At 38.9% G+C, this 20,556-nt stretch overlaps 1 protein-coding gene across 9 annotated transcripts in view; it reads right to left on the bottom strand.

The window, feature by feature from the left end:
• Positions 1-20,556, bottom strand: part of ARID1B (AT-rich interaction domain 1B) — a 347,806-nt gene that overhangs the window by 240,585 nt on the left and 86,665 nt on the right. For all 9 annotated transcript variants that reach the window (XM_053382240.1, XM_053382241.1, XM_053382242.1 and 6 more), the window contains exon 4: positions 10,118-10,228. In XM_053382240.1, the coding sequence (XP_053238215.1) occupies positions 10,118-10,228 (111 nt within the window). The remainder of the gene's footprint in view (positions 1-10,117; positions 10,229-20,556) is intronic.

Here is a 20,556-nt window from a genome sequence, read left to right as displayed (position 1 = left end):
GTTTTTTCGTCTTGCGAAGCAACCCTATTAGCAGCTTAGCGGATTAGCGCTATTAGCGGTTTAGCGGCTTAGCAAACAAACAGCATAGAAAATATGGACATTTAGTTTTCAAGTATGTGATTTTGCTTAGTGGCCTTACAGGGGCCAACAGAAATCCTTAATATTCTGCTCCCCTAGTCAGATATAAATTCTATAATGCAAAGGCTGTGGGCTAAGCAAACTGGCTATGTTTAGTTTAAAGATGTTTCAATTATTATCAGACATGCTTTTTCAGAAAATATATCAATCAATCTCCTTTCTTGGCATAGATAAAGTGCATCATATACGTGGATCAGAACACAACTCAGTTAATGAAACATAGTAGGAGATACTTTAGGATAAAACTGTACAGACGTCATGAGGTACAAAAATGCCTCTTAGGATCTATGGGGACGCAATCTCATAGTGTTGCTCAAAAATCTTGCCACATTCTCCACGACGTAATTACTATAATTGTTCAGCAGATAAGACAGTCTGGAATCGTCAGTTTGATAAATCCCCTCCTTCAATAAGGGGGCCAAATGTTTATCATATATTTTTGCAAAAAATGGGCAATAAAATAAAACGTGTGTGATGGATTCGACCTGTTGGTGCCACAAGGGCAGCATCTTTCAGAGTATGAGATTTTTGAGAATCTACCTTGCAAAACTGCAGGTGGTAAGACGTTAAATCTTGCAATGGAAAGAGCTCTGTGTAGGTGGGGATCGTAAAGCTGGTGTAAATATGGAGTGGCCAAACAAAGGTGGAATTCTTAACCCCAATGGGGAACAGGTTTTAAGGGCTGCACTGCAAAGGGTTTGGAATTCAATCTCTAGGATTCTGCACTTGATTGTCTGGAATGTTTCCAATTGTTGGAGCATAAGCAGAGACTCGAGTGATAGGTTCTGATTTTGCTCTCAATGCAAGCTAGCCATTTAGAGTGGTGGGATTCTGCCAGCATGTGGAAAGTTAAAGAAAACGGATCAGATATGAAATGTAGGCGGAGCCAGAATTTTATAGTGGTGAGCCACACTTTGGTTTCCAGCAGCCCTTGTCCAATTTCCAGACACATGGCTGCATATGACACGCAATTTGGCAGCCCCAGGATTTTGCGCAGAAATTTGGATTGGATGCGTTCCAACGATTGGTTAACTGCACATGGAAAGAGCCCTGATAGAGCAAAGCCTCAGTATCTCCTTCCTAGCTACACACTAATTGATTTAGACCTCATCAGTATACATGCAAAATTTGGAATTTTTTTTGCCTCAATGTGTATTACTCATACTAAGCCACATTTGTCACTTGGTTGCTCATTTGCTGAGTCTGGAAAAAATGGATCTCTTTGTTGTCTGCTTAAGGTTTTCACCAGCCTGGATCATTTGGTCTCATCTCTCAAACCTGGCCACATCACTGCTCACCACTGACAGCAGACAATTTATGAGCAAGTTAATAGTACAAGACGCAAAACAGATCCTTGGGAGAACTCCACTGATTAATTACTTCCATTGCATTTACTCCTGCATTCTGCTTCCTGTTCTTTATTGATCAGCAAAAGGACAAAGCTTCTTATCCCTCAACTTAGTGATGGGGAACCTGTGGTCCTCCAGATGTTCTTGGGCTCTAGTTCCTATCAGCCCCAGCCAGCAATGGTCAAGGATGGTGGGAGCTGTGGTCCCAACAACATCTAGAGGACTGCAGCTTCCCTAATCCTGCCGTAACTTCTTACCAGGAGCCTTTTTGGATATAAACCGGTAGATCTTTCCCTATTCACATGCTTGCTGACACACTGTTCTTTGCAGGCAGGACTGCTCTTTGCAGATATCTTGTTCTACATGCTAATAATTTTATCTTTAATAATGCTTTGTGCCAATTGGGCCAGTACTGACTTTAGACTGCATTATGCAATTTCCTGACTACTTTGCTATTTATTGGAAGATCAGAAAGGAGTTTGATTTTAGTTGCAACAACTAGTTGAAAGAACTACTTGAATGTATGCCATCTGGCCACAGTGATTTGTTAACTTTTATTGTTTCCCAGCTCTAGAACTTTAGCTCTTGTCATGTCAGTTTGACTAAGATCTTCAGATGCTCTCCCTGGAAAAAGTGGTTCACTTGTTGGTTATCTGTCCTACATCTTCCACTGCACAGACAAATGAAAATAATTCACTCCACTGCTCTGCAAACTCTCTAGCATCCTTTAGCATTCCTTCCATCTCCTAGTCATCTAATGGTCCTGCTGTCTTCTCTATTTGTAATTATTTAAGGATAGTTCCACTATTTTGTAGTAATATATTAATAATGTTATTTTTGAAACATGCTTCTTTAAGTCTTTGTTTGCCTACCTCATAATCAGGAGCCAGAGTTCGTGCTTGGTTTTGTTAGCCTCTCAGCAAGATTTCAGGTTTTATAGCAAGCTTTCCTGCTTTTTATAGCTTCCTTGATGTGTTCGTTAACCACGCTGGCATCCTTTTTGGTATATTTCCTAATTTGTGGTGTATAGTCTACCAGAGCTTTTATTATTGTGTTTTTTAGTAACCTCCAAAAGAGGAATTAAATGTCACACTAAGGATATCCTCAGGGCAAGCATTTGGCTTGCCAGATGGAATGATCCCCCTCTCCTCCCCACACTCACTGTTCTGGGAATTCTCCTGACCCCTCCAGAGACAATTTTGGGGGAAGAATAGGGAGCAAAGCCCTATTGCACCAGCAGAAGTCCCTGAGCGAAACTTCTGAGGATGGGACTCATTAATTGAATCCCACCACAAGTATCTCAAAAAGATATAACCTACATGATTTTTCCTTTCAAAATTCTTTAAAAAAAATATCATATCCTGTTTTAGAAAAGTTCTCCCTTGAAATTAAATGTGAACTTGATGGACTTTCTGTGTGACTTTCCACTTATATACAAGTTGAAATTGATAGCATTGTGCATCACCTCTTGGGCAGCCCAGGATCATTTTGTTTTTAGTCGATTCCATGACCAGCCTTTCCAGGAAGCATATAGCAATGTCTTGTCTCTAGAAATCCATTACAGTTATGATTTTAAATTACCTGCCTTCAATAGATTCTCCTATGATAATATGCTCCCACACATACCTTATTTGTGAAACTTAAGCTAAAATCATCTGTATTCTGGGGAAAAAAGTTATTTTTTTCTAACTTTTTCTTAATCTATAGTATAGTAGCTAAGAAAATCACTTGGGAAAGCTTAGTCACTTTCTTTGGAGCTTAAAGCTTTCCCCCTCTTTTATTCCAGGCTTAAACAAAGTTCAGTGGGGCATCAAAGTGCCTCAGTCTTAAATTACAGTCTGTACTTTAAAATAGAATGGATGCACAATATGTTCCTGAAGCTAGAGGGTGGGAGTGTTATTCAGTGAAAATTGAAGGCTTGTTGAGTCAATAATCTTCTTTCACAGAGTAACAATTTTCAGCTAAAATTTCTTGACCCAAACAAAGGAAAACCAGATCATTCAGTTATTTTACAACATTGCTGGAGCAAGCAAAATGAAAGGGGGGTAAACACCATTCATTCCACACTGAGCAAAAACAATGTGAAAATTTCAGTCACAAAAATTACACCATCAAAAGTTTCCTCTTTTTTTAATTTACCATATTGCCAAATAGTTATTTTCAGCTCAAGAAAGGAACAGAAGTAAATAACCAGGGGTGTGATTGGTACCCAGGCGCCATTCGTGTATCAGTTGCAGGTTGCATTTAACTTCCATTATCAAGAGCTAGCTTGCTGACCTTTCTGCAAATCAGCAATAACATCCGTAAACAGTACTAAAATTTTTAATAGGTGTTTGTTTTGTTTCTTCATTCACCTGCGGGAGTAATCATTTGGCTAACAAAATAAACCAAGTCAAGCTCAAAAGCTTTTGCTTACTGAAAATTTTCCTGTCCTGATACCATAGTACCATTTTAAAAATAACTTCATCTAAAGGACTGCCATCCTCAGCCACATCTCACCGTGGGAATTTTTATTTTATTTTAATATAATAGTTATTTTGAAATATCTAACTATTACTAAGGTTGTGCATTCCTTCTTGTTTTGTTAGCAAACCTTGAAAATCAGGCTCTTTTGCGCTGTATTGTTAAGTTTAAATCTATGGTATTTGAATATCACCTTGGGATACTTAAATATGTCTCTTTCAGGGTAGTTTTTTGAACATCTGTTTTACAATACTGATCTTCGGGGCAGTTAGTAATTGTACTGTTAGATAACTTCTTTTTCAAATTATGTCAAAATAATTATACTTTTGGAATAAAGATAATATTGTAAGTTAAATGGGTTCTCAGCATAATATACATCTTGGGGGCATTTTTCTTAAATAACCAATGAATAAATATACATTAAAAAGCAAAGAGATGTCTAATGCATTTTGATCAGTACTGTACTGTACTGATTTATTTTAAAAACACATTTCTCAAAAAGATGTCAAAAGTATAAACCATTTGTACATTCATAAAGTTGAATGCTCTCTCACCCTTCAGAGAGGTTTTCTAAAAGTTTGTGTTGCAAGCAAGCACAGCTAGACAGTTCACTAGTTGTTCCATTTCCTTCACACATTGTATATAAAAATCCTGGCACAAATGTTCCTGTTAAATTCAAAGCAGATGAATTTCTAATGTGGGCTGGAAACAAATGGCTACAAACAAACCATACTTTTATTAGCTAATCTTAATGGCTTGTCCAACATCATAGTAAATTATTATTCCTTTTATTCTTCAGTTATCTGGACACAGTTTGACCTAGACTGTTTTGAATGTGGGTCAATTCTTTAAGTATCCAAGTAAAACAGTGCATATTACTTAGTTCACCATTATAAGGTAGTATCTTGTGTTTATATTATTAAATGAGTTTGGTTCTCCGCTGAAAGAAATAAATTAAACTGTCCCCTGAAATTCAGAGAGAAACCTTGAGAAAAACAGGGCGAGATTTCCAAGGAGCGGATGGTACAAATGGCAGGAGACCTACATATCTTCACAGACACAAAGACACACACACACACAGAGCACTTTACAAAAAACAGGTATGTCAGGTTTCTACTCCAAGGGTTGCAATCTAAAACAAATGCAGGATAACTATACATTAAGGGATGGAATGGAGGCATGGGTAGGCAGGGGAATAAGAAGGGGTTGCTTCAGTTAGATGTACTTCAGCTTAGTCATACTGGACACATGACCTGGAAGCTGTATGACAGCTCCCTCCGCCAATAAAACAAGATGAGCGCCGCAACCCCAGAGTCGTCCGCGACTGGACCTAACGGTCAGGGGTTCCTTTGCCTTTAGTAAGAAGCAGTGCTTTTTTCTGGGAGGACGCAGGGGTACGCATACCCCTAAGCATTTTGTGAAACTAAGTTTGGCCTCATTGAGGGGCAGTATTTCAATATGAGTAGGAAAATGAGAATACAGTGGTACCTCTGGTTACAAACTTAAATTGTTCCGGAGGTCCATTCTTAACCTGAAACTGTTCTTGACCTGAGGTACCACTTTAGCTAATGGGGTCTCCCGCTGCCGCCAGCGTGCACTTTCTGTTCGCATTCTGAGGTAAAATTCTTAACCCGGGGTACTACTTCCAGGTTAGCGGAGTCTGTAACCCAAAGTGTTTGTAACCCGAGGTGTTTGTAACGCGAGGTACCACTGTACGCCTAAACATTTTTTTAGAAATAAATAGCACTGGTTAAAAGTATATTTAAATTTTTACACAAACACACACACAAACATATGCATAGGTGACAGAAAAGTATGCACATACCCAAAAGTGGTTTGCAGCCAATCATCTGGTGGAACCACTAAGCTACTTTGTGATTTTCAAAGTTTACTTGTTCCATCAGGTATTCAGCTGAGCTCATGTGCGCACTTATCCCCCACTTCTGCATTCTAGTGCTTAGAATTGATGTAGTCCAGTCCATAGCTGAGTAAGTGATTTTGTGGGGAAACATAATGTATGAGCTGGTTAAATCGGTGATATAGCCAGCAGAAAATCCCATGATCATAATAGCATATTTGCCTGAAATTGCTGCAATATTCATGGAAATGTTTGCTGAATATATCCACGATTCGATCGGAGCCACATTGTAGCTTGGGTCCTAAAAACCCATATAACAAGTGGCAAGTGGGGTGCCACAGGGTTCTGTCTTGGGCCCGGTCTTATTCAACATCTTTATCAACGACTTGGATGATGGACTCAAGGGCATCCTGATCAAATTTGCAGATGACACCAAACTGGGAGGGGTGGCTAACACCCCAGAGGACAGGATCACACTTCAAAACGACCTTGACAGATTAGAGAACTGGGCCAAAACAAACAAGATGAATTTTAACAGGGAAAAATGTAAAGTATTGCACTTGGGCAAAAAAAATGAGAGGCACAAATACAAGATGGGTGACACCTGGATTGAGAGCAGTACATGTGAAAAGGATCTAGGAGTCTTGGTTGACCACAAACTTGACATGAGCCAACAGTGTGACGCGGCAGCTAAAAAAGCCAATGCAATTCTGGGCTGCATCAATAGGAGTATAGCATCTAGATCAAGGGAAGTAATAGTGCCACTGTATTCTGCTCTGGTCAGACCTCACCTGGAGTACTGTGTCCAGTTCTGGGCACCACAGTTCAAGAAGGACACTGACAAACTGGAACGTGTCCAGAGGAGGGCAACCAAAATGGTCCAAGGCCTGGAAACGATGCCTTATGAGGAACGGCTAAGGGAGCTGGGCATGTTTAGCCTGGAGAAGAGGAGGTTAAGGGGTGATATGATAGCCATGTTCAAATATATAAAAGGATGTCACATAGAGGAGGGAGAAAGGTTGTTTTCTGCTGCTCCACAGAAGCGGACACGGAGCAATGGATCCAAACTACAAGAAAGAAGATTCCACCTAAACATTAGGAAGAACTTCCTGACAGTAAGAGCTGTTCGACAGTGGAATTTGCTGCCAAGGAGTGTGGTGGAGTCTCCTTCTTTGGAAGTCTTTAAGCAGAGGCTTGACAACCATATGTCAGGAGTGCTCTGATGGTGTTTCCTGCTTGGCAGGGGGTTGGACTCGATGGCCCTTGTGGTCTCTTCCAACTCTATGATTCTATGATTCTAAACCGTGTGAAGAATTCTGCTTGTGGAATGTCACTTTCCCACCACCTCCTCTCAACTGAAGCATGCAATGTACCCCGAAAATCTGGTCTTTAGAGTTGGGGGGTTCTTAGAAATAGTATTAGATGCAGCACAGGGGAGTGCTCCAGAGGAAAGGAGGAGTTGGCACAAATCATAACACCTTTTCTTGCACAAGCAAAAGTGCCATTGGATTATTGCCTACACTATTTTACACAAATACATAGGAGAAAGAAGTTGGCCTGCTCAGATGAATTAAAAAATGCATTACTATTTGGGTAAAATAAGGTGGCTACTTTTTTTAATAGGCAATACTGGCATTTCCTGTGTGTTTTTCTTTTACTTGTACAGTAGCACCTCGGCTTACGTAATCCTCTGGTTACGTAAACTTCACGTTACAAAAGCGGCAAACCTGGAAGTACTGGACCGGGTTTTGCCGCGCATGCATGTGCAGAAGCTGTCTACTGCCACGTGCATGCGCAGAACAGTGGTCCTCAGGTTGCAGAAACCTCGGGATCCAGCCGGACCTCTGGAACGGATCCCGTGTATATTGTGTATATTGTTTCATAGATTTTCAGCATTTATCAAGGAGCTAAAGCAAACTGGAACCCTGAAGGATAATTTTTTAATTAATTTTAACAGTTTCAAGTAATTTCAAATATTTTGCTTTTGTTCCTGATCTACTTTTTGTTGACACTTTCAAACCAAATACATCATATTATTTCTAATATTATTTGAACAGGCTCCTGACATGAAGACAGTAGCCCCAGAAATCCGAGCACAATTGTCCCACTAAATGAAGCATCAGCTGAACATCTACTAGCAAGACCAGGTCACGGGGCACTCCTAAACATCAAATCATATTCATCAAGGGCCCAACCCCATCCCAAACAGGCAGAAATACTGTTCCCAGATCAGCATTTGTAGTGACCAGAACTTGTGGCCCTATAATTTTTGGCAATGAGCCCATGAAGCTAAATCAGAGTAAGGGCCAGAAAGACTGTCCTCGCTTTAATTAGGCTTTCTCACAATGCCATGTAGCATATGAGATCTGATGCCAGGACACCTAATTATAGCATGAGGGCAAATTTTCTGCCCTCATTCTTAATTGGTGAACATTTTGCTTCATTTCTCAGTCCTTCCAACAACTGCCAAGATGAGGATTATCCCTTTTGCAATATATGATGCTTTCGTGAACTAGGTCCTGCATTAGCTTAGTCCTAAAAATAATTCATTACTAAGAATTATTGAAGAAAGCGTGATACAAACATGAAACATATACAAATAAAAAAAAGCTATTTAGTAATTATTACAGGGAAACTAAAAGCCTATACAAAAAGTCCCAAAAGTAGAAATATTTTATGTAACTCATTCCCTCTTATTTTATTGCTTTTTAAAATTAAACATAGTTGGGGATGAAACATAGCGTGTTATTCGGCCAAACTCAGCTCATCAAAGTCTCGCTAATTTCAGTAGAATACTTAATGCTTTCCAGGTAAAATTAAGAGTTTTTAAAGTGTGAAACTTCTGCAAAGCATTCTTTTAATGGCTCTGTGGTGATTCCAAATTACTCAAGTGCTACATTGCATGGAATTAGAGAAAGAAACTGTGTTTTCTGTAACCATAACAAATTTTTAATTGTCTGAAATATATATAGTCAATTAAAGACTATATATGTCCTATTAAATTACGTAGGTCAGTATGCAAGCATTCAGCTTTAACCAGTTTGTCTTTTGTAAACTTTGTTTTTTAAAAAATACATGAAAAAATGTGGTCAGAAATGAATTGAAAATAGATACTATTTTGCTAATTTTTACTTTTGTTCCTGGAAACAAAATATTGCACACAACTCATCTGTGACTCTTAGCAAAAAATGAAATGACCCAGCAAAACCCACCACTATGTAAAACCACACTACTCTGAAAACAATTACTGTGACCCAATGTTCCCCAACTTGGTGCTCTCCATATGTTTTGGACTTCAACTCCCATCAGCCCCAACAAGCACAACAGCATAAGCACCAGATAAGTAAGAGTTGGAGTTGGCTGTTCCTGTAGCCAAAAAAACCACCTAAATACATTTACTTGGACGTAAAGCCTGCTAAATTCAAGAGATTTACTTTCTAGTAAACTTTTCTAGGACTGCCACACAAAAAAACACAACTTCTCATTTTAGATACAACTTAAAATTTGCTATTATTAAGCATATCACCTTTTGAAAATTTCAACATCATCACTGTTCAACATCATCACTGTTTTTTCACTAATTCACAAAATAAGAAGTATTATCCAATTATCATTCCAAAAATGTTTTCCATATTGTCAATCAAGAACAGATTCACTCAACTAAGTTAATAAGGTAATTATAATATGACAAGAATATCACATAAAAGTACTTCTTTAACCGCCCCCCCAATGCAATCAGTATTAGCTTGACTGTGATGAGTTGACATGTTACCAAGTTAAATGATCAGGCTATCTGCAACAATCCAATGGAAAACATGGTTGTGCAAATCTTCCATAATTGGAAATGTTGCATCTAAAACACTGAAAGGTCATCTGCACAAATGCTGGTTTTTAAAGTTAAGAAGCACTGCAGAAAGTGGTACAATTTTAACACAGGAATATTTAAGTATACTCCAGCTTCCTTCAGACACCAATTTGGTGATAAATGTTTAGCACAACAGATGCGAACATATGCAAGGAGAAATATTATTCTTGCATATCTAGTTAAATGTGTATATATTAAATATCCAACATCCAATACAGAAAACGAATGGGGATTATTCAGTTATTTTTGAGAATGAAGGAATTCTCTGAATATATGAGCTAAATCCTTACTGTCTTGTTTCTTGTTATAGTTTAAATTCAATTGTAAATTTGATACTGAAAAACTCCCCAAACAGCAAGAATTTGAAACAATTTCTACACTGCAGAATATTATTTTCAACATAGTACATGAAACATTTCTACCAGATGACAACTAATTTCTTACTGGTAAGCTTGATGGCCTCTCTTGTTGGATTAGATTCATTTCTTCATGGTTAGGCTTGCCTTGGGTGATTGGGGGCTGGGACCTGGATCCATAGGCTTCCTGAGACATTTCCTGGATAAAACAGATATTAATATATTAATAATGCAAAAGAGGAGGTATCATAAAGTTCATAAAAAGAGAGAAAAGACCAGCTATACATTGAGGGATTAACTAACTCAAACACACACACACACACACACACACACACACACACACACACATATATTCTGGTGCACTTTCCACACCCAAGACATGTCCACAGGGCTCAAAATATAACTATTTACAGGCAACTCCCCATCTGGGTGCAATCGGCACATGTGCGACCACTGATGCACAGACCATTTTTGGCACCGCAAGGGGGCGGGGCGGAACAGGCCCAGGAAGAGTGGGGAAGGAATGGGGGTGGGGGCGGGTGGGATGGACTGAAACGTGTGGCGCCTCGGAATTTCTACAGAAATCTTGCTTCCAGCACCGAGACTAGATAACGCTCTCATTTTTTTCTGGTGGAGTGAAGACATAAGAGAGAATTTGAGGAGGGTTCGGTAGGATACCATTTGTTACAGGAGAGAGCTAATCAGGAGCTCTTTCCATTTATTCCAGAGCATATGACTACAATTATAATTCTTGAAGAGCTGCATTTCAGGAAGCTCTAAAATTAACACTAATGGAATATCCATTCTACCATATACAGAGGGTAAATAATGCTCAACAGAGCAGAGTTTTCCCCATAGTGTATGCAAACAGTTCAAAAGGCCATTCCTTACACATACCCTTCCACTCCGTTCGGTCAAATGATAATGCTCCAGAATACATGCTCAGGTGAGACAAGAGGATTCAGGATAAAACAGGAGGAACCTCTGTGTATGCCTAGAATCTGCCCTAAGTGTCTCTCTCTCTCTCTCTCTCTCTCTCTCTCTCTCTCTCTCTCTCTCTCTGGCTTTCTATTTCAATGAATTTTAAAGTGAATTGTTTTGGGAAATGGTTTAATAAGCTGCCAAAAACCCTGCACCCAATGCATGCCCTATTCAAATCAACAGGATTTATTTGTGCAGAACTGGGGGCAGAATTACCACAAGGTGTCAACCAAACCTATATCAAGTTTTCAAGGACGGGACATCAACTTGAAAGATGCATTAAACTGAAAATGTTTACTTCTTGTGCTAAGTCTGTTCCAATAGATTAGGGACAGATTTCTTTCGCACTACAGTACAAGAAAGCATAAATAAAAATAATGGCATATCAGTATATGCAGAAGCCAGTTTTACTTTATGTTCCTAGGTACATATTAATTACAAGTCTTACCTGCAACCACAGTCAACCTTATGGTTTGTTCTTATACAGACAAGGAGTAGGACAGAATGTGAAACTCTTATTTTAGCATGTGGCACAGAAAGTTGAAGAGCCAATTGCAGAAAACAGATATCACACCTTAACAATCAAGGAGGAAAGCTGTTTTATTGTCTCCCCCCCAAAAAAATTGCATAACAGATTGCTCTCTTAATTTGTTTTTTCCTGTCTTTGTTTGCAATTTTGATAAACAACTAAACGTGAACAATTATTTTTACATGCAACATTTTTAGCCTGAAAGTACAAGGAAATAATTTCTCTATAGCACCCCCATAAGTGCACTCACAGTTTTGCTGCTGGTCCTTAAAAAGGACTCTCTGGGGTGCCAAAAGCATCTGGTCCAATAGCAGCTACTTCCAAGTCCTGCAATGCTATGAGCCAGTTAACTCTTTCTGGGTGTATTAAACATGATGTTGCCATGAGAGTCTCCAAATTGGTAAAACAGATGAAAGCCAAATAGAGTCACAGCTGGATCCTTCTCTCTATCAGGCAGATTCAGAGAAACAAATACCTTTTGCTTCAATCTGAATGCAGATAAAATATAGAAAAATAATTAGCCATTTCTTTTGAAAAAATGTGAATAATGATTGATAGGTAGGTAGGAAGGTGTTGGACTTTTTCTTTGTTTTTAGTGCTAATGAAACTGATAGGTCACTTTCTTTTTGATCCACATCCGACTTTTAAGTACGTGCCAATAAGAATCTTAAAAGACCAGTTCTTCCATTTGGTTACCAGCAAAGGGTAACACAATTGGGCTTAAGGGTGAAAAATGTGGATGGCTGAATGATTATTATCCACTGTGACGCCCCTCTATTTCTCCTCCCAGATTTCTGCTTGCGACACAGTTCTCCTGCTGTGTGGGCCAGCAGGTTCCTTTGGATTAACAGCATGATTTAAAATCAACAAATGACACAAGGCCTCTATTCAGCTGCCTTTCCCCTGTTACAAAGCAACATAAAGATGCAGGGGAGCCTCACAATAGGCAAACAAATGAGCAAACCTCTGCTTTTTCTTTGAAATTTAAACACAACCTCACTATTTTGTATCACTGCAGAGGTGTCTGTAATAAACCCTCCACAGAAAATAGTATCGCTTATATTATTTGTTCAACCAGCTGTCTTTCTTTTTAATTTAGTATTCTAGCCCAACAAAAAAAAACCAAGCAAGCATTAAAATAGGACTGACATGAAAATTTAAAAACAGGCTTTCAAAGTGGGGAACAGGGGGATAGCTACAAACACAAGGCACCTGGGGAGGAAAGGGTGTAGGGACTATGATGAGATGAGAGCTAGAGTTTCTTTATAAAAGTTGTAGCTTCAATTTCTTCAGATCTAGCTCTTCATTCAGTGAGAAAACAACTTTTTAAAAGTCTTTAGAGTTGCTTCAATTAAAACATAAAAATAATAGATGTTTGGTAGCAGAAACTCAGAGTATTAAAAAGGCTAAAAAACCACTACCTTTAAAAATACAACTCAATAGTTTTTACACAATTTCATTTACTGTAGAGACTTTAATACAGCTAGCCGGTTTGTTAGCAGTAAACACCCAAAGAACTATAATCTGCACTGGAGCTGAGCTAGAATTCCAGCCCAGTTAACCACGTTTTAGTTTTGGTTTTAAATCATGGATCACATTCTTGCACCATTCCAAATTCCACATTAGCTCTGATGCACATAGTACTCCTGCATGCATAGGCAACATCATTCATTTCATATTGACAGTGGGTTAATATGTGCAAAGGAATGCACATGTAGATCTGCTTCCCTCTCTGAAATAAGTAGGGTGGTCCGTGTGGGTATAGCAATTCTGTAGTAGAGCTACTGCACCCATAAGTAATTGTTGCACTGATGAACTGCACGCGCATACACACACACACACACAGGTTTGTTTACTTTTAACTGCAATTGAAAAATCACATCCTCTAGGCTACTCTAATTTCCAATTACCCCATACAGTGGTTTCTAATTAAAAGAAGAAGAAGAAAACCCCTTCATGATCAAGCATTTCAGAATAAAACTATTGTGTAAATTGGTTGACCTGTCCATCTACTGCTTGTTACAAAACATTTTTAATACTCTGGAAAGCAAGAAATGCCTGAAAGTGTAAACATGTTAAAGTGAGACATAGGCTGCATTTGGGCAGTTGTTTAATCCATCTTTCTGTCCCTTTTCTTGCTGTTTTTACAGGGCTTTCAGATGGTATTTGATTGCTTCTTGCAAAATTTTCGCTAGTTTCACATAAAGTCTGTTATGTGAAATTATACTTATACTTACAATACAATAAAAGTATAAGTTCAGTTTTCACATCAGTTTTTCCACAGTTCCATCCACTGCCTCTCACCTGATCTGTTATGTTTGCAGTAGGTGTGGCTTACTGGCATTCCAGACTATCATACATCCCAGAATTCCCTTAAACTGCAACAATAAGGTTTTCTTTTTATTGTCCTGCTTTTCAGCCACAAGGCCTCCACAGTGGCTTAGATTGAAAACATTAAAAAATTATAATTTTAAAAAAATATAAAACAAACATTAACCAAACTATGTTAAAACCTCAATCAGAACAGAAACTAATGGAATTCTTAGTATTTAAAGACGTACAAAAATTATATTCTGTAATCACAAGAAGCGACTGAAGAGGCATATCAGCTATGAATGGGGGCGTTATGCCAGTACGTAGATGCCATCACTGAAAGATTCTTAGATGTGACTCTCAATAATGGTAGCACCTGAATAAGTTTTAATGCTTTGGGGTGGGGGTACATGGAGAGAGAAACATTGCCCTTATATACAAATTAGTGTATGCACAAAACAGATTGACTCAGTGTGCATATTTAAAATCTGGAAGGTAGTGAAATATGGATGACTGGCACAGAAACTCACTTTAAAATAAATAGCTAAATGTTTCAATTCAGATTTTCCCTATTCTGGCAGCCACCCAAAGACAGTGTATCGTGAACCATCAACAGAATTATGAAGTAGCTAAAAGTACCATTTCCACACTGAATTGAATTCAACCCTTTCCTGAAAACCAGGCCAGTTAACAACTTCCAGCGCCCCCCTCCCCAGTGAATGGGAAAGGAAGAAAAAGAACAGACATCAACCCAGGTGAAATAAGTGCAATTTATCATCTTCTGCCATACCTGTGGGTTCTTCCCCAATAAGGGTTTGGCCTCCTGGAGTGGATCACACCTGACTCTGCAGTTTCTAGCTAGCAGATTCCTCGTTCCTGATTATATCAGCTTGCATTGGCCTTCTGGGGCAAGGGATTAAAAGCAAATGCTGCCTTCAACAGCAGGGTTGCCACCAAAGAGATGACATCCAAGGAAGTTGCCTCTTCAGAACACTTTTGGGAACCATGGGGGTGAGGAAGTTATGTTGATAGGCCAGTTTTCCCAGCGGGGAACAAAAGGTACAAGAGCATGTGGGGAGAGCAGGGGAAAACCAAATTTAAAGTGGAGGTGATTATAATCTCAATGAGGTGGAGTGCTTCTGTACAAACATGCAACTTTTCCTGAAGAAACCTTCCTAGGACAGGGAAGATCTAAGTACAGTGGTACCTCGGGTTACATACGCTTCAGGTTACAGACTCTGCTAACTCAGAATAGTACCTTGGGTTAAGAACTTTGCTTCAGGATGAGAACAGAAATTGTGCCCCGGCGGCGCGGCAGCAGCAGGAGGCCCCATTAGCTAAAGTGGTGCTTCAGGTTAAGAACAGTTTCAGGTTAAGAACGGACCTCTAGAACGAATTAAGTACTTAACCCGAGGTACCACTGTAACTTTTTAGTAAGGCTTGATTGAGTGGTGGCCAGTTAGATCTAGCCATCTTGGATCATACAAGGCAAAACAAAATTGTACAGTCATAGAACCATAGAACTGTAGAGTTGGAAGGGACTCTGAGGATCAACCCTCTGCAGGAATATGCAGTATTTACTTTAATAAAACTTCATTCATTTAATAATTCTGTAAGAAGCTGATATAATAACAGATATAAAGAATGCTCCTTTGATTATGTGCCTTACCAATTCTAGAGTTGAAGGGGACCCTGAGGGTCATCCAGTCCGACACCCGTAATGCAGGAATCGGCTAAAGCATCCATGGCAGGTGGCCAACCAACCTCTGCTTAAAATCCCCAAGGAAGGAGAGTCCATAACCTCTCAAGGGAGTCTGTTCCACTGCCAAATAGCTCTTACTTGAGTTAGTTTTAAAATGTTTTAAAATCAAAAGTTGTATATGAAAATAGGAGATCAAATTATTTTAAAATGGAAGAGAAATTCAAAATGCTTGCAAGAGGCTTTCAGAATGAATAGCTTAATACATACTTTTCAAACAAGATCATACTCACAGGCTTTCTATGTAATACAAAATGATCACCCACACAATCAGGTGAGATTGTTTACCCATTTCCCTCAACATATGTGCACCTGGTACACTAATTACAAAAGTCTTGTTAAAAGAAGTGATTTACTGCATCCTTAAACTGGGTAATTTGTAGTTCCAGAATCATCCACCTTAAAATGTACACTCGCAGGGCATGTTACGTACATTTACATCATTTTCATAATCTGGAGAGTATGCCACATTTCTGAAAGGCATTTTTAAAGGGTGAAACTTTATACATTTTATGCTTTAGTTGGATACAACACCTGGATTGGGGTGTTTCTAATGCTACTTGCCTAGATTTAATTTATTCTGTAAGTTTTTATACTTTCAATTGCTTTAATGATAATTATTTATTATTTTCTTTTCTACTGTGGTACCTTGCTTCTCGAATTTAATCCATTCTGGGAGTCTACTTGACTCCCGAAACTGTTCGAAAACCAAGACACAGCTTCCAATTGGCTGCAGGAGCTTCCTGCACTCAATCGGAAGCCGCAGAAGCCGCATTGGACGTTTGGCTTCTGAAAAATGTTCGCAAACTGGAATACTTACTTCCGGGTTTGCGGCGTTCAGGAGCTAATTTGTTTGACAACTGAGCCGTTTGGGAACCAAGGTACCACTGTAATGCATTTATATGAGTTCGGTTATACTGAACCTATTTAATACTTATACACAGCAAATGTCCGCTGCCTTGGGGAAAAACTTTGGGAGAAGAAAGGGCTAAGGAGTAAACCCAGAGTGGAGTCCCTAAGATGGTTGGATGGTGCCAATTGTCTTGCTCTGCTTTCCTTTGGTCCACAAAGGACCAAAGTGAGGCCGGGATCAGGGTCTTGTCATCTGGGCAGCCTAGGACATCCATACACAAAGCCCAGGCTTGTGCCCCAGAGAGGTCTCTTCAGTGCTGCTAACACACCAAAAACAACAGCAGTTACAAGTTACCAGACTCTGCAGCCACAGAAGGCACTGCAATTCTCCAGTGGTTTGACTTCACTCCTGGAGGTGCAGTCCATTGTCTTCCAAGATAGATGGATGCCAACAACAACAACTTAGCAAACAAAGATGTACAAGTTTTGAATTGCTACTGGGACATCAAGGCCAATTGTTGACAGATGCTTTGCTTGCATCAGTTCATCTGGATCAGGCATAGGCAAACTTGGCCCTCCAGATGTTTTGGGACTCCCAACTCCCATCATCCCTAGCTAACAGGACCAGTGATCAGGGATGATGGGAGTTGTAGTCCCAAAACATCTGGAGGGCCAAGTTTGCCGATGCCTAATCTGGATCATAACTGGAAAGAATTCAGTTTTAATTCAGAAGTCTTTCAAATAGATTCTCATGTGGTCATAATATAAGAAATGGTGTCACTCATCAAAGAAGAAGCATGAGAACAAGCTACTGCATGATACATAAAACACTTAAGAACTGCTGTCTTGGAAAACCTCAAATGTGCTATGTGCACTTTAACCAAATGGCAATATGTGAGGTCAGTAAGACGGGTTAAAACTAGAATGCAGGTCAGGACTTAACTGCTAGGAAGCATAATACAGTATACAGTACTAATGCACAAAACAACTTTTCCCAACACTTGAAACGTAATCAAAGCATTTCCATTTGAAGCTACAGTCACTTACTGTGATCATTGAGCACAATTCATTTGTTGTGAACAAGCCCTACAAAGTTATAAATAAATGTGTCCATGTATTCCTTTTCTTTTTAACCTCTACTTTAAAAGCATTAACAAGAAAACACTGAAATCTGAAGAGGTAATTTGTTCCTAGGACTACAAAACTAAGAGCCCTGTGTGTATTAGAAAGCCCAAACTTTCTGAAAAAATGAAGAGCTGTCTCCAGAGGCTACAGTTTTGAAAGGAGTGTCACATGTGGAAACCCATGATGGGAAAAGCAGTTGGAGGGGTAGTGACTGAGTGGGGGAACTGTTGGTGAAAAAAGAGCGAGCATACACATACCATTACTCTTCCAGTGTGAACAAGTTTAACTGTTTGCCAAACCAAACCCATCTATACACAACACCATCTATGCTGCCTCCCACATTACATTTCCTCACATGATGCCACACATGTCCCAAGCCCTGTTGAAGAATTTTGCATGTGTCTACTTGCAAGTAAGATAAGAACATGGGAGTGACTCATCATCTGAATCTGTTTAATGAGAATACATGTATATAGGTCCTTCCCGCATTGCTATTTTTTTCACAAGAATTGCTTGTGGAAGTCTTCCTGGAGTGAAATTCCTGACTTAGGAAAGTTCCTTATATCAATAGTCTATGAAAAATGTGTTGGGGACAACACAGCATTTAAAACATCAGTCCTTGCGGGGGGCAGGGGTGTTAAGTCACAAATCCTCAAATATCATTTAGGCTTCTGTTCACACGGAGTGGCTTGCTAATAAATATAGTTTCTCAGACATCAGTAACTGCTTTTGTGAGTTGTATCAGAAGGGTGTTTGTGCCAAACATACCTGGGAATAAAAATCCTAGGTCTCATTTTGCTTTCTGCTTCCTCAGCTAAAACCCTCCACAGAAAAAAAGAATACTGCAATCCGTTTTTTAAAAGGGTGGGGGTGTTAGTGGGGCAAAAAAAGGGGGAAAGTCTATTTCAATTGAAGGAATAAATTTAATAATAATTAGAATGAAAAGAGTTTTACAAGCTACTGCACTGGAGATGTTGAATCAATGTGAGCAGAAAAGATAAGAAAGTCTGCTTTATCTAATTTGTCATCCACCAGCCTGGAGAAAGCTGTTTTAAAATTTTAAAAGGGCAGAGAGGTTTTTAAATGAAGTCATGATCGCTGACTGACCAAATGCTGTATCACAGGAGACAAAGGTATTCAACTTAAAGGGCAAGATTAGAAGTACTAAAAGCTCTAAATGAAGTTTTCTGGATTTCTAACATATTGAAATATTCTCTTCTCTCTATTCAGTATTAGAGCAGCACTTTTCAGTAAGCTCATTTCTAAATACTGATGGGCAACTGCAAATCCTCTCACCTCAGTCTGTAAATGTTGTTTCTGACCTTTCCCTACTGCTATGTAGAGTTCTTGCCTAGTTCTGCCTATAGCATTAGGCTCCCCATCCTTGCCTTATTCTCCACATTCTTAATAGGTGTCTTTTGTTTATTGCAGACAACTGGGGTGGTGTCTCCTACAGAAGCCAACAAAGCCCCTAGACCTTTCTTCTGGAGGAGGAGCCGCCCCTGCCTTCCAAGACCAAATGGGCAACCACAGGAGAGACTATATAAAAAAACTGAAGGAAAAACACAGCAGCTGGCTATTTGAAGGCTGAACCACACTGAGGCCATGGCAGGAGCAACAACCTATTGTCCCCCCTCTTGGAATACCTAACTACACCCCCCACACACACACATGTGATAAAGTGCATGCAACACTGTAGCATTCTTCTTTTCTTTGCACTTTTTTGTATCATACTCTTCTTTTCAGTCTAACTTTTCAGCATCAGAGGAACAGTTTGAATTATTTTATATCAAATATGGTTGTGGTTCACTGTTTGAGATACACTATGCAGAGAAACAGAATAAGGTATATCTTAAAAGGAATTAGTGCTCATGGCAAAGGCTAATTTCAACCCTTACCAGCTGAGTGACCCTCTCATTATTATTTATTTCAAAACATTAAAATATTACAATCAAGCTAGATAAAATGTAAACAATTGAAAAAGCTAAATTCAAAGACAACTTGATAATTAAACAGAAAAAGTATATATCCTAACCTGTTCGTGTATATGCCACTTTTCTTGGACATAATCATAGACAGAATAACCACTTCCTCTCAAGAAAACAGATCATGCTGAAGGTCACAGCATAATTACTAAGCATAACCCTCAGTTCGGAAGGAGACTGGGAGATTTCATTTTTACCATTTCCAACCTGCCTTTCTAACCTGAAGGCTGACAGTTGTATAACATGTGTATGTAAACAAAATATATATGTAATATGAAGTGCATTCCTCTACTTAAAGCATGTGAATAGTAAAGAAGGCACTTGCTCTTGAATAGCATTTTCTGAATAGTATCTAACACCATTCATCCTTGTAATCATAGAATCATAGAATTGTTGGAAAGGATCTAGTCCAACCTAAGGCAAAGTTTTGTCAAACATATGTAATTATGTGCAATACATATTCAGTGTGAGGGCACCTTCTTACATACATTACATTCATACATACATTCAAATAAATGAATACAAAATAGATTATACACTTTCCTCTTTAAAATTCAAGTTAGCAGAGAGCAGAGAAAGGTTCTGTTTGATATAGTTTAAAGAGAAAAAGTTGTGTTTTCTACATCCTTCAGCTCTGACATACTATCCATGCACGCATTTTGTTTGTACACTGATAGCAATACCCAAATGCTGTTTTTAAGCTAAGAAGTGTCCCCTAATATATAAAGCACTTTTAACCATAGAACCTTAACAGATATGAATACTCAGGTAAATGGAAAATTGAAAACAAGGGGTCTGATGTGGAATAGCAGGTTGTAAGTAGTTTAAGAGCTCGTTTGATTTCAAATGGACATTCTAATACTAGTTTAATATTTTAAGACTTTCCTCCATTACCATGCAGTTGCCAAACAAAATACAAAATGTGATTAGCAGGTGTCATCTGCGTCCGTTCCCGTATGGAAATTATAACACACCCTCCTCTT

The sequence above is a fragment of the Podarcis raffonei genome, chromosome 3, assembly GCF_027172205.1.
Source record: "Podarcis raffonei isolate rPodRaf1 chromosome 3, rPodRaf1.pri, whole genome shotgun sequence".
In the NCBI taxonomy this organism is placed as follows: domain Eukaryota; kingdom Metazoa; phylum Chordata; class Lepidosauria; order Squamata; family Lacertidae; genus Podarcis; species Podarcis raffonei.
Note: the sequence above shows the minus strand (reverse complement) of the source record. Positions and strands in the feature narration are given on the sequence as shown.